This window comes from Rhipicephalus microplus, chromosome 5 (assembly GCF_043290135.1).
Source record: "Rhipicephalus microplus isolate Deutch F79 chromosome 5, USDA_Rmic, whole genome shotgun sequence".
Taxonomy (NCBI): Eukaryota; Metazoa; Arthropoda; class Arachnida; order Ixodida; family Ixodidae; genus Rhipicephalus; species Rhipicephalus microplus.
Window position 1 is genome coordinate 47,590,872 of NC_134704.1, and position 13,604 is coordinate 47,604,475.

At 43.9% G+C, this 13,604-nt stretch overlaps 1 protein-coding gene across 2 annotated transcripts; it reads right to left on the reverse strand.

Moving 5' to 3' along the window:
- Nucleotides 1–218: 218 nt before the first annotated feature.
- LOC142817767 (uncharacterized) lies at nucleotides 219–9,614 on the reverse strand. 2 transcript variants are annotated; one of them, XM_075895374.1, is made up of 5 exons: nucleotides 9,324–9,614; nucleotides 7,627–7,692; nucleotides 4,590–4,608; nucleotides 2,356–2,449; nucleotides 219–473 (listed from the first exon to the last, which is right to left on the reverse strand). In XM_075895374.1, the coding sequence occupies exons 1-5, from the start codon at nucleotides 9,484–9,486 to the stop codon at nucleotides 375–377; spliced, it is 441 nt and encodes a 146-aa protein (XP_075751489.1). In that variant the 5' UTR covers nucleotides 9,487–9,614; the 3' UTR covers nucleotides 219–374. The 2 variants fall into 2 exon arrangements, with proteins under 2 accessions (XP_075751489.1, XP_075751490.1); XM_075895375.1 differs by lacking the exon at nucleotides 9,324–9,614 and adding an exon at nucleotides 7,786–8,258.
- Nucleotides 9,615–13,604: the final 3,990 nt, after the last annotated feature.

Sequence of the window (13,604 nt, forward strand, 5' to 3'; positions counted from 1 at the left end):
GGATAACGAAGGCACATGTTTCTCAGCCAAGTTTTGGGCGTGCATATGGTAGGGATTTCAGTAAGATGTCTCTCGCTTTTCCACTTGCTAGTGTTTTTTCTTCTGCTTGTATATTTGTTAGCTTGGTGTATATATGTAGTTTGTGTCAATGTGGTCGAGGTGTTTTTCGATAATCTTTTTATACTAGGAGGAGTACTCCTCAGTGAATGAAAGCTTGGTTTCTCTTGGATACTCGTGCTTTATACAGTTTGAAAATTTCTATATTTGAACACCGTTAAGCAAGCAATGATCTGCGTCAAGTGCTACATACAAGTCATATTGGGGTAGCCAGGGCTTAACTTGCCCTTGTTTCTTGCCCAGAATATCTTCGGTGACTACAGATTCTTTTTGCTTGAAAAACTACCTCCATAAAGCTTGGCCATCAGCTGTTGCAATGCATCCTTGATTTCTTGAACCTTCGGGTTGGTACTACGCTGTAAGCAGGATAAAAATAATAATAATAAGCAGCGAGCACTCGTGCACCCATATAAGCTGATTGTTGAAATATAAACTAGTTAGAAGATGGCAGTGGGGTTACTGAAATGCCAATGCTTCATTAGAAATACTTTAGCAGTGTTTTGGTTTCACTTCACATGCTTATACATAAAATGTAGATTCCTGTTTCATGCTGCTATTCTGAGCACTGCTGTTCTGTGCAGCAAAGCTTTTAAGCTTATGCAGCAGGAGAGATTAACAAAGTACTGACCGAATGTTCTGAAGGCGAGATAACTTGTGAGATAAACTTGTGTAGGACAAACACGCATCATGTACAAAAATACCAGCAGCTAAAACAGCCTAGAATGTACGTATGCGTCCGCCTTGGTGGATCAATGGCTAAGGTGTCCGGCTGCCGACTTGAAGGTTGCGAGATCGATCCCGCCCGATGCGGTCGCATTTAGATGGAGGGAAAACGGTAGAGGACCGTGTACTGTGCCATGTCAATGTACGGTAAAGAACACGAGATGGTCGAAATTTCCACAGACCTCTACATCAGTGTCTCAATATCTTAATTTTTGGATGTATATCCCCACATATTTATTTATCATCATTAGCCTAGGATGTATTTAAGTTCAATTTTAAAGTTCATGTTGTTCTAGTGTTTATGAAGAGCCTCCTCGCACGACTTACCACAAAGTTGAGTAACAAACGACAACCCACAGACATCGCGGGTTTTGTGCTAACTGCCAAAGTCCTAGCAGACCTTTTCAACAAAAAGAGGGGGCACCTCTTTTATGAGCCTGCACAAGAGATCACAAGCTGAATCCTTGCTTCCCCAGTGCATTTTCAGGGTTTCATGCTTACTTATCAGATCCCATAGTTACTGCAGCACCCACTGAGACTTTGTTGAAAAGATTTGCCAACATGGTGCTCATGCAAACATAAATGCATTAAAAAAATTTTTTGTGCTCACATAACCAGTTATGCTTACATGAATACGATTCTGGATCCTGCCTTAATCTCTTCTCTTTGAAACTTGAGGAAGCCCTTAAGCATGTTTGCAAGTAATCATGGAATAAACTAACTAAAGGAGCTTATTGTCTCACGAATTGACTGCTGCATGAATTTTTACAATTTGTGCAGTACGAGCGGAGTTATAAAAACTTGTTGCACGCTGCAATAGCCCTCTCTCTTCTCTCGTCCCGACAAGCACTGGAAGCTAAGCAGGGAAAGAAGGCGCGGGGGAAGGAGGTACTTCATGCATGCCTCGCAACATTGAGCACTTCTGCTGTTTAATTATTTTCATTTTTTTCAAGCGTACTACTTTTCAGTGCAGTCGCATACGCACACACGTTGCAGCCTTCCAGGGCAGCCCCAGTAACTCCAGAGCATGCCTGCTCAAATCAGCCAATGGTGTGATACTTGGGCCTATGACCCAATGATTTTTTAGTATGAAATCACTTGTCGAGAGAAGGGAAAGCAATGTTAGCTGAGTTTGAGAACTTATTCTGATTTCGAGCCTGCGTGCTGCACCATATTATTTGGCTCACGTTTTCTCGGTAGCCTCAGCTATTCTATGGCAGCGTATAGTGATCCTGCTCAAAAAGTGTTGCAAGGCCCTTTCAAACTGCGACTTGTTTAAATAAGGCTCTCTAAATAATTAACCATTGCATACTCGAGCATGATCAGTGGTCATGAGCAGGTCGTTAGGTACTTATTTTAAGTGAGAAAACAAGTTGTAAAATGTCTTGCCAGGATTCCTTTAACTTAAGTAAAGAGTAGCTATAAATAAATAGAAAAAATAGGGTGGACCACTGTTGCCGCTTGATGCGATGCATCCTATCAAAGAATTCCGAGAATTCAGTTAGCATTACTTACAGATTCAGATGACGCATGTCCTTGTAAGTCCTTGCCTGTGTCAGCCCTCCCTGAATATACTAGATTGTTTCTTGATTGGCCGTGATAACCGCTTCTGAGGGAAACGTGTATGAAAAAAAAAAAAAAAAAAAAGCTTGTTGCTGTGGACACACATTCAAGCATGCTTGTATTTCCACTTTTTGGAACTTAAGCAGATTGCCCTTACGAGCTCTTAAATATAGCACGTGGTGTTATGCAATTGCTTGCTTATTCATGAGTTTACTGGTTAGCTTTGGCAACTTTGTAACGGCACTTCCGTGATTTGATGTCCCCAGTCACAGCTCTATGTCAACTCATGGCGAAGTCGCTGTTGTGCCCATGCTATCAGCCCAGTGGATGAATTCCAAGAGGCAGTGTACTATCAGATATCGTTCGGTCGGCTGCATCGCTGCAGCTTTTGCCCCGGAATACGTGTGTTGTGTGACATGGCAATCATGTGTTGGGGTTTTTGTGCTCTTTCCTTACTTCTTTTTGCTTTGGTCATGTTGCACTATGCACTTGACTAATAGTATTTACTTGCTTCGTGCATAAATGGTTCAGTTGACATATTGCAGCCAAACCTTGTTTGGATTATCAACTTATCTGTATATCTGCACTAAAGGGCACAGAAAAAGGTCTTAACTTCAGAATCCCTCAAGATTTAATGCAATTTGTGTGGTGCCACACATATAAATCAAAATGGCATGTGCCTTAAGGGGGAAGACTGGTCTAACGGACCAAAAAGTGACAAAAATACATTTTTTTTTTCAATTGACAGTATTTGGTTTCAGAAAGTATTTTTCTATCTTTTTGCAAATTCTCATGCCCCAGAAAGTGTTAATTTTTTTTTTGTAATCTTGTTCTGACTGTCCAGATTCTTGGGGTTACCAAAATGCAGAATCTACGAAAAATGGGGAGCCTACTTTGAGGCTTTTTCATAATTTGCCAGCACCTGTGTTCAAAGCTCTGCTACGAATTTATGAGCATTTCAAAACACGCACACCGTGATTGTTGTTTTCCGAAAAAGCTGTGTCGCCAGTTTTTACTGGTTTTTTTTTTCTCGAAAAAGTCAACTTACCGTCTCAAATTTTGAGGCCTTAATATATCTGCAACCAGGGCAAGTACAATAATGATACTTTTTGCTATGGCAAACTGTATGTGTGCAGAATGCAAGTATGGGAGCAGAATTAGAGCACAAGCTTTTTTAATTAATGGCTCATCAAAACTGTAACACAATTTCAACTGGTTTTGAAAATGGAAGCTTCATTTTGCTGTAAAACAATCAAGAAAGGGAAAAAAAAACAAAAAAATCTTGCATACTTTCAATCTCTAGTTATTTGTCTCTGTTGCTATATCTTAAATAGCATATTCAATTAAGCACTTGTTTTTTTATGGCAGCCTTAACCTATAGGGGTGAACTTAAGTTATCTTAGAAGCAAGATGAGTTACAGAAAAAAGTAATAACATATTTGAAATCAGCAGAAAAAACTGCATAGGCCTGTGCAGTTCAGCTTAGATCCCCTTTAATGGCATTCATAACTTAATGCCTTTGCTAAGACCCATTTTACTGAGGTATTTGGGCTCTCGAATGAAAACTTGCTCCTTGCAGTATACAAAAAACATTCCCGATGTTACCATGTCGTGAAATTGCATGTTTTCTTTCCACCTGTACTATAGCGACAGTCACTTCAGAATTGCAAAAGCTTCAGCAAGAGCGGTTCTGTTGCAGATTTCATGAATCCGATTCTGCTTGCAATGACCGAAATTGCTGTGATTAGTCGCAACATGGTAAAAGACTGCAACAAATTCAAGCTAATGGCACCATAGTATCCTTAAATCTACATTTTGCCATTTTCTGTAAAAGATTTCTCTTTATCCCTGAATGCAGATTAGAGACGTTACAATGCCTGATTATATTTTATTATAACCCAAAACTGTCGATTTCGACAGACGCTGTAATCGACACCATCTGGCGACATGCCATTAAACTCAGACGTGTGACTGCTTCACCAAGAGAGATTTTATTTGGGAATTCAATGCCTTAACTACTTAATATCATTTCTTGCGCCCGTGTGGCACAGTTATTTGGCTTTAAAACTGGACATCTCCCTCTGAATATGCCCGACTTGCCTTGACGAGCTAATTTGTCATTAACGATCAAATGCATCTCGCACGCTGCAATGTACTGCTTGGAAAAAGAGAAATTATGTACTTACTGTGATGCTTCTGCACATCCTGCAAAATTGGCAGAGGGCATATATAGTAGCTGTTAAGTGACATTGTGTAAAATAAGATGTTTCACACTATATTTCGATCATTGCTTCCTACATCGACATTATCCCCTTCAGCAGTGGTGGCTACGTTTGTGTGGGAAACTTGTGTGTGCCAGTTGTGTCAACTTGAGGTCAAAAGGGAGAAAGGTACATTGCTCATTCAAGGAAGTGAACCTTCTCCATTGTCGGTACGTCTTGACTTAACCTCAGTGTTCTGAGTGCGACTCACTTTGGTGATGGTACTATGATGTTCAACGGCAGTGCGACGTGCCACGTTCCAGAACTAAGGTCGAAAGTATTACTTTACTGTCCTTGAAATCAATACAACCAAAAACTAATTGCACACACATTTGGGGCCCATGTTTTCATTCTTTCTATATCAAAATGGGCCAGGACTCATGGGACAATATTGAAACCTTAATTACATCCAAATTACAATAACTGAAACTTATGCCAAACAACAAATTGCTTCATTTTCTGTATTGGAATGTAATATTGATTGTGTTGTAATTATGCCATGTCAATTGGACACATTCGTAGACTGTGCATCATAATTGGTGCCGGAAGCAAGTTATATCCTCGTCATACCACTTTGCTAGTGTATTGACATACAGTAGTGTATGATCAGTGCCTTGGTTGAACAATAGATCTTGAAGTTCCTGTAACGTTACTTGTCATAGTGTTTTCAGAAAGTGGGCCAACTCCTTCATTAAAAACTAAATGAAAAAAAATTAACCTAAAAAACAATGGAAGTACACGTATCTGTAGTGCCTTGGCATTGAAAGTTCACCAGCCAAGCTGATATGCTGCACAGGTGTGATAATTGCCCGTTGTCGGAAAAAAAGGGCCCTGGTTCACTGGCCGAATCTTTCCTCAACACTGGAGGCATCGAAAATAATGTTTCGCTGTTCAATTAAGGACAACTGGGCTACAAAGAAACAGACTTTAAATAGGGTCGTAATCTGCTATCGTTTGTTTTTCTTTGTTGCTCTTTCTTTTTCGTTTTTATTTTTGTAGTGTCCCCTTTCTATACTCTTTTATTCCCTTTTTCACAGCATAGGGTAGCCAACTATTCTTATGAATTGACTAACCTCCTTGTCTTTCTGCGTGTTTGTTCTGTCCTGCCTTCTGTCCAACAAAACTCATGCTCTGTTACCTTTTCTGCCTTTCGTCTGCATTTATTTCTCTGTCCAAGTTTATAGACAGTCAGTCTTGTTGTACAATCATAGCTAAATTATTAAAGGAGAAAATCAATGTAGAAGTTTCAGCTTATATTAAACCAGTGCTGTAACTTAACCCAATGCTAGTGCGTTAGTGGGACGTATATTTCAAAGATTGCTTGTTGGGAGTGAGGCAGTCCACTGTGTAGCACGAAGTTTTTAATCAACCGAGAGGTGGACCCTCAACTCTGGAATTATCTGCAGGAAGGGATTATCACGTATAAAAAAATTATGACTTATCATAGCAAGACATGTGGCTCTACAATCTGGCCTGTACTATCTGGAGGAAAATCCCCAGCCCTCATGGACTGTTTGAAATTTACACAGGATACATGTAACCATACCACCAATATTGCAACCAAGAAAGCTATTCAAAATCACTTTACTTGTGAATACAAGGTGAGCCCTCTTTTAAAGACTACGCTGCCAGCTTATTCTGTCAATGTGCGGCAGTCAGTTTTGTCGGCAAGTGGCTATCGCATTCAGGCTGACGTGGTTAACTGGGGTTGAAATGTTTGTGACTAGCTAGTGGCTATCACCTTTCGAACCACCAGCAAGTTAGCTTCAGCAACCTCATTTTCTCGTGAATAGTTGTTTCTATCTCGTTTTCTTAGTCTTACCACGTTGGCTGAATGAAAATTCCCAGCACTGGCAGTGTCAACACTGCCGCTCCCTTATAACACAGCATACTCAATTTTTTTATCAATAACATGGTTATACAGGCTCAGGTGTTGCGAAGCTCTGTGACATCCAGGCAAACAGGTGAGGCGTTTTCTCGTGTCAATGGGTGTTCTTGGTTTATGGAAGACAGACTCACGCATAAAAGTAAAAGGATTTTTCTCTTTAGTGGACCTTTATTGAATTGCTATAGATCTAGTTGCTCTTCATAAAATAGTCACTTTTGCTCGGTTTTGCAAATAAATGTGTACAGTGTGATTACTTCATCTTACTAATGGGTAAATATAGCTTTTCAAGCACTCGCATATACATGGCTGCCTTCTCTGTATTTTTGATTCAGCCTTCAATTTACAGATATTCTTTCGCATTATCTGTCACCTTGCATAGGTGAATCCTTGTTCCTGAACAAACTTAATGTAGCTGTAACACTAATCCGTGGGATCTAGAATATGGGTTTTACCAGTGTTATCGCACACAGTGCAATTTCCTGAATCGGCTCTCTCCTATGCAATATCTACAGAATGCATGACAAAGCGAAAAAAATTGTGGCTATAACGGGCCTAACGTGATAAAGGCCAATGCACATGAGCTGAAAAGAAACTTCAATGATGAAATGCAGTGATGCAAAGCTAGGCGTAAATGAGCATGGTTTGGCACTGAAGACCCTCCCCCCCCCCCCCCCCCAACTTGACCACCTCCATGTCTCTAACCTCAATCTCACTTCCGATGTACTAAGCTATACTCAACCTCCTTTCCCTCACTTCTGTACGCACCCATTAGTGTACACATGGCTATTCTATGCTTTTCCTTTCTTCTTTACATCCTCCTTATATTTCCTTTTCTCGTGCCTTGCTACACTCCATACATAGCTATGCCTTTGCCCTCCCCCATCCTCACCCTCACTGTCCTACCGCTAGGCTTTTCTGTCTACCCTTCTCGTCAACCTCCTTCGCCGTGCTGCGAACATCAAAATACCCGTCTGAGCTCTGCCTTAACAGTTTCGCTGTGAAAAGTTGGTCAGTTCGAAGAGTGACGCGTCAACTTTACCCGGAGTCAAGGTCCTAAGCGTAGCCAGTACTCACCGGCCCATAAGTCAGAGGCTACAATGGCGCAAACGATCAGCAGGCACCAGGAGCACTTCATTGCGGCTGCATAATAAAGAAAAAAAAGCAGTACAGAAAAACGCCAGTGCTTCGCCGCATGGGCGGAACATCGAATGCGATAATATATTCGAACATTACACGAAGTCAGGCCTAGCAGAAGTAACTCTTCTGAATCCGGTCTCTCGTAGCTCAGAATGCCGCCGCTTCTGGAAGCGAAGTGATTTATCGTTTGTGTTCTCTCTACTCTACACAAAGCTGCGAGTGCCATGTCTTTCGATATTGAGCGCGCCCTTTTGATGAAAGTTCGCAGTTGCTGTTCGATTGACGCCACTAGAGTGTGCTAGAACTGTAACGCAACACCTCCCCCCCATCCCGCCACGGTGGCGCAGAAAGACTAGCGGGGCGATTTTTTTCCGCTTGACGAGCCATCGACATGGTCGTAGGCAGGATCTTTTCTTGGGAGTGCAAACCACTGTTTCATGGCGGCTGGGAGAGGGGCAAATCACTGGTGTAGCTTGGGTGAGGGCACGTACTGGTGACGCTTGAGGGGCAGCTGCCCCTTTTGCACCCTCCTGGCGACGCCCGTGGCCATCGATGCCACGCCTCGCAAGAGGGCGGTACAATCGCGTGCGCCCTAAAGCCCCTAGATCTAGGGGCTTTAGTGCGCCCTTCTTGCGACGGAGACCGCGCTCACTTGCTTAGGTCCCTAGATGTTTCATCTAGGGACCTTAGTGCGCCCTTCTTGCGACGGAGACGGCAGTCTACCGCGCTCGCGCGCTTTCATTGGCGCGCAGAACATGCGATACGTGGGTTGAAGTCATCGTTTGGATTTTTTGTGGAGCATGACGGAAATCGCCACGACGACAACGGCAAAGACCCGCCGAGAATGACCGCATAATTCTTATCGGAATAAATTATAACGATTACCGCACAGACTAAGCTCCCAAGTGGAACACGCTCTCTTTGTTTGCGTTGATTGGGTGCACATTAGAGAATCCCAGGTGGTCGAAATTTCCGGAGCCCTTCAATACGGTGTTTCTCATAATCATATGGTGGTTTTGTGACGTTAAACCCCACATATATTATTATCAATATCGCTTTGTTTGCACTGTAAGCGAATCCTTGACGATTTTCTTAACTCTAAAGTCATCATAAACAGTCAACAGTAACCTCAATGTATCCCACTATATACAAAGTGCACGTTGTCTCCCTAAACTGTTGATCGCTAAAAATGACATCTCATTGGTGGCAATGACGGTGGTCTAGCCGACCAAATCTTTTTTCAATGCAGTGTTTTTCACCGTATATCACTTCATGCCAGTGGGGGCACGCCCCCACCCCCGTCATAATTCTGCCCAACAACCCCCCCCCCCCCCCCTGGTCTCTGGGAACAGTGTAGGCTATAATTGACGCAACCGTGGGAAATCCACCCCCTTTTTTATGTAGATATTTGAGGTTCGGAAAGATGCTCAATTTTGCAGTCCGACGCCGCGTTGTGGCAGGAGGGATCACGTAAAGAAGCAGTCTCTATGAGCAATGGCGCTATATCACATGGCTTGAAAGATTCATGTTTGTTAATTAATAGTGATTCCAGCGACCGCAAAGACTACGCAGACTCCGTTCACATTTGCAAAACTTGCAGTTTTAACCGAAGCTAATTGCGTAGGTATGCATACCCGACTCGGAGAGGACTGGTTCAACGCGTCGGCTTTGGCGCTTCGAGTTACGTCGACAGATATTTGGACGATAGCGGGTTATCTTATAACCGTTTAAATCGCGGCCACTGGGGCGCCGGTTTCTGGGGCTCGCCTTTCTTTCGATTCCATTATCTGGGAACATTGCATAACTAAACTGAACAAAAGAGAAAAAGAAATGGGTGAGCGCACCGGGCGGTTATTGTTCCAGTTTTAAATGTCGTTCTGTTCCGTCCCTTATCTGTACGTCTGAAACAGCTTTTTTTTTTTTTAATCGGGGCCGTAGGGTTTTCCGTTCGCCGCCTACACTTTTCTTTTGCTTTTCGCGAGCATGCAGGGACGTGTGGGTGACGTAATGACCTAATTTTTCTTTTTCGCTGCATCTGGATCGGCATGGGGCGAGCAACTAGGTAATAACTTAAAAAAAAAACGGATACCCCAAGGTAAGCCTACTATACGTACCTTAGATCATACCTGAAGGGGCACACAAAAAAATCCGCTTTTATTTTAAAAATAAATACACCTAAAGGTGAACACTCAGTGCATGTGCTTACGATACCATGTTGGTGCGTGCTGATTTCAATGGAAACTGAAGGGGTCACCTCATGTCACAAGATGCTGCCAAATTTCGTCTTTGCCTGAGTGTGAACGCATAACCTCCGGTGCCGGCGCTGGTACGTAGGCCATCGTGTGCACGACGCGTGGTCACGCCACGCGCGCTACAACCAATCACAGCCGTTTCGCGTCCGCCGAGGATAGAACGTAAATGGGAAAGTATACTAAGAAGAAAAGTAGTATGCCAGCCGCACAAGCAGGTTCACTTGCTCCCATTTTTCGATAGGTAAAGAGTTCCTACATTTCTTTCTATATTCCGCATATATTAGCTTGGACGCCGTGATTGATTGATATGTGGGGTTTAACGTCCCAAAACCACTAGATGATTATGAGAGACGCCGTAGTGGAGGGCTCCGGAAATTTCGACTACCTGGGGGTTCTTTAACGTGCACCCAAATCTGAGCACACGGGCCTACATTTCCGCCTCCATTGGAAATGCAGCCGCCGCAGCCGGGATTCAAACTCGCGACCTGCGGGTCAGCAGCCGAGTACCTTTATCCACTAAACCACCGCGGCGGGTCTTTTATTTGCAGAACAAAGCATTGCGTTGCGTACATGATTGCTAAGCATCCGCATAGAGCCACACTGGTCGACACATCGAAACCGTCTCATGGCCAACAAACACGTCACGCTTTTTTCAATTTTTTTTGTCTAAAACATATTGTGAGGCAAGTTGGTTAGTATCCATGATGGAGTAAGTAAGCGCTACTCCACAAGGTTGAAGTTTGTTTTTGTTTTCCTACGGCCTCGAAAAATTGCCCTCACAGTGGCAAAACAGGCCCCCCCCCCACCCCCCCTCCCAGCGAAAGTTCTCGCTATGGCATAGAGCGCGAAAAAAATTGAAAATTTCAATGTGGTGCCTCCCCCCCCCCCTAAAAATTCTGGCTATGCTCTTGATTGCGACGTGTATTTTTACAAATCCACGGCGTAATATTCAAATGCGTATCAACAGCGTTTTTTTTTTTTGGAGGCGGCAGAATGCCAACAGAAGCGCAATAAAATTTTGTAAGCGAACACATGCCTGCCAACCAGATCCTGTCGCTTGCAAGAACATTCCGTGACAAAACTCCCGTCAAAGGGACGTATGGTGTATATCAATGCAGCGCAAACATGGACTCGAATATTTCTCCTTTCCGGTTACAACAAAGGTGACGGGGGTGTTTCCCGTGGCTTGCGCGAGTTGGCTGATTATCCCCTGCCGAGTCGCACTTCTTCCCGTTGCATGGTAAACATGCGCTGGTCGACACGCGCCCATGCCGTACAATGGCTGTTGTCGCTATCTTCATTGGACAGGCCGGTTGTGGCGAAATGCTTGTTCAAATAACGAACAACATGACTAAAATCGCGCCTTCGAGCGCTAATCTTTCTGTCGGTACCCATGTACGTATTCTCTGGAGCAGTACAAAAAAAAAAAAAAACTGTCGCTTATTCCCCTACCTAGTAATCAGTATAACAAGAAAGTGAAACTTGTCTTCACAGAAATATAGTTGAGCGTTTATTGTGCTTTATTTCAGCAACATCAACAAATTGCGAACTCGCGTGAAGAACGGCAAGCAGCCTGAAACTTGCAGCGCGCACCTCACGCAGAAAGCACGCACGAAATAAGAATACACCAGACGAGCGGTGACTAACGACTGTCATAGCTCGACACTTGAAGCGTGCTGTTCAAATGTAAAGAATGACGCACGAAACAAGAGCACTAGTATACACAGGACAAGCGCGAACAGCTGTCACAATTCTTACTTCATCGTGTGGCAGCAGCGTGCTTCTTTCGCTAACGCGGCCGCGGCAGCGAGCGAAGGGACCTTCGTCCGCTCCCGAATTACGAGTATGATAAGCGCGCGCGCAAGAAAGACTATACGCTCCGTGGAGCCGACTAACTTCAGAGCGCACCCATCGCTGAGGTCCCTACATAAAACTTGCTTATCTAGGGGCCTTATGCAACGCGAGCCCGTCGCGCCATCTCGCTACTGACAACGAAAACGCGCTAAAGTTTCGGAGCTCCGAGGACCGCCAAACGATGTATGGCGTCTATACGCTTTGTCTTCTTCATCTCCATGTACTGGCACGTAGCAATATAAGTAGCTTGCCGTTAGCATCTTCGAGAACGTACGCTCCGTGGCATAGTGATTAGCGCCGTGCGCTGCGAACGAAGAGATTGCTTGTTCGGCGCTGCACAACAAAATCTTTCCTTCTTCTTTTCAGGGGCGAAGCTTCCGTGGGTCGTATCTTTCGTGTCGTCGTAGTAACGAGTTTCATTGCATTGCATGTCAATAAAAATGTTGTCACAGAATATGCATGAGGTGAATGATGACGAGTGGGGCGAAGCGTCCGTCCGTGCTTTCGTCCGTCCATCCGCTTCGCCCCACTCGTCATTCACCTCGTGGATATGCTGTGATTTGTTTTATTTTGAATCTGTTAGTACATATTTTACAACGTCATATCCGTGACGGAAATACGTCAGCGAAGCCGTGTGCAAAAGGGGCCCTTGCGCCACTCGATCCTTAGGCGCTCCCCCTTCACCCTCCCCCACAGTGATTAAATACGGTTTTGCATCACGATTGACACAAAACTATAAGGGTGTGCGAATAGGGACATTCAGGAATAAATCGAATCCGAATCGAATACTATTGGTAAAGTAAGGCAGCCATATCCACTACAGGCCTAGTATTCTGCAGCTGTTCATGAACATTAAGAACCTAACATATCCCGTTGCATTTAACCGAAAAAGGATACCACGATTATGTAAACTGAGGTAAGCTCGTATACAGTAGTGAGTATAGAGCATTAGAGTTAACTGCAGGATAAATACCGCAGTTACTTCATTATTCTAGGTGGTAACTTGTCGCCAACTTTTTAGTGACACTAAGGCCTAACCTCGTATAGTGTCTATACCCTCGTAGTCTCTATATTCCCCGTAGGCCAGCGATACCGTACAACTCCCCCATCGATGTAAGACGGTGCATGTGCCGCCGGGGAGCCTCCATGAGCCATGCGCGTGCGAGTCCGACGAAGAGAACGAAGATCTCTCGCCTTCTGAGCAACCGGTCAGCTGTGCGACCACTGTCGTAAATGTATATTGTACGTAGTCTATGGTGCAAGCTACTTGTCATTCACGTAACAGCGCTTCACGAACGAACATCATGAACCTCAATATAATGCTAGAGCATTGAAGGCGCATTAGCTTCGGAACACCGGTGCTTAAAGCAAAAAAACTAGTTCATCTGATTATGAGTAAAGCTTCGATAATCCTGTAAAAGCGTCAACAGCATGCTTATTCACTAATTAATACCAGAATCACTATTCTTTGTTCTTTTAATATGTTGGGCTTTTTTTGTAAATTTCCTTGCCGCTACAGATGATTCAAAAAATGTTCGGTAGCTCGAATATGCGCTATATGATTCAAACGCTGAATCGAGTAGAACGCTTGTTATTCGAAACTTTCGGAATATTAGCACACCCCTCCCTATAGACGAAATCCAGCCGACGCCCAAGATCGCACAAATGTGACTGCATGTAAGTCTACTCGTTATTACCCACGATGCGTGTGAGTCATTCTGGTGCGACCTAGAAGGTTTCAAACCCCCGCGTGCGTGACATGTACATCGTCGAGAGGTGTGCACGGGTTCCGGTATTGTCCGAAAGCCC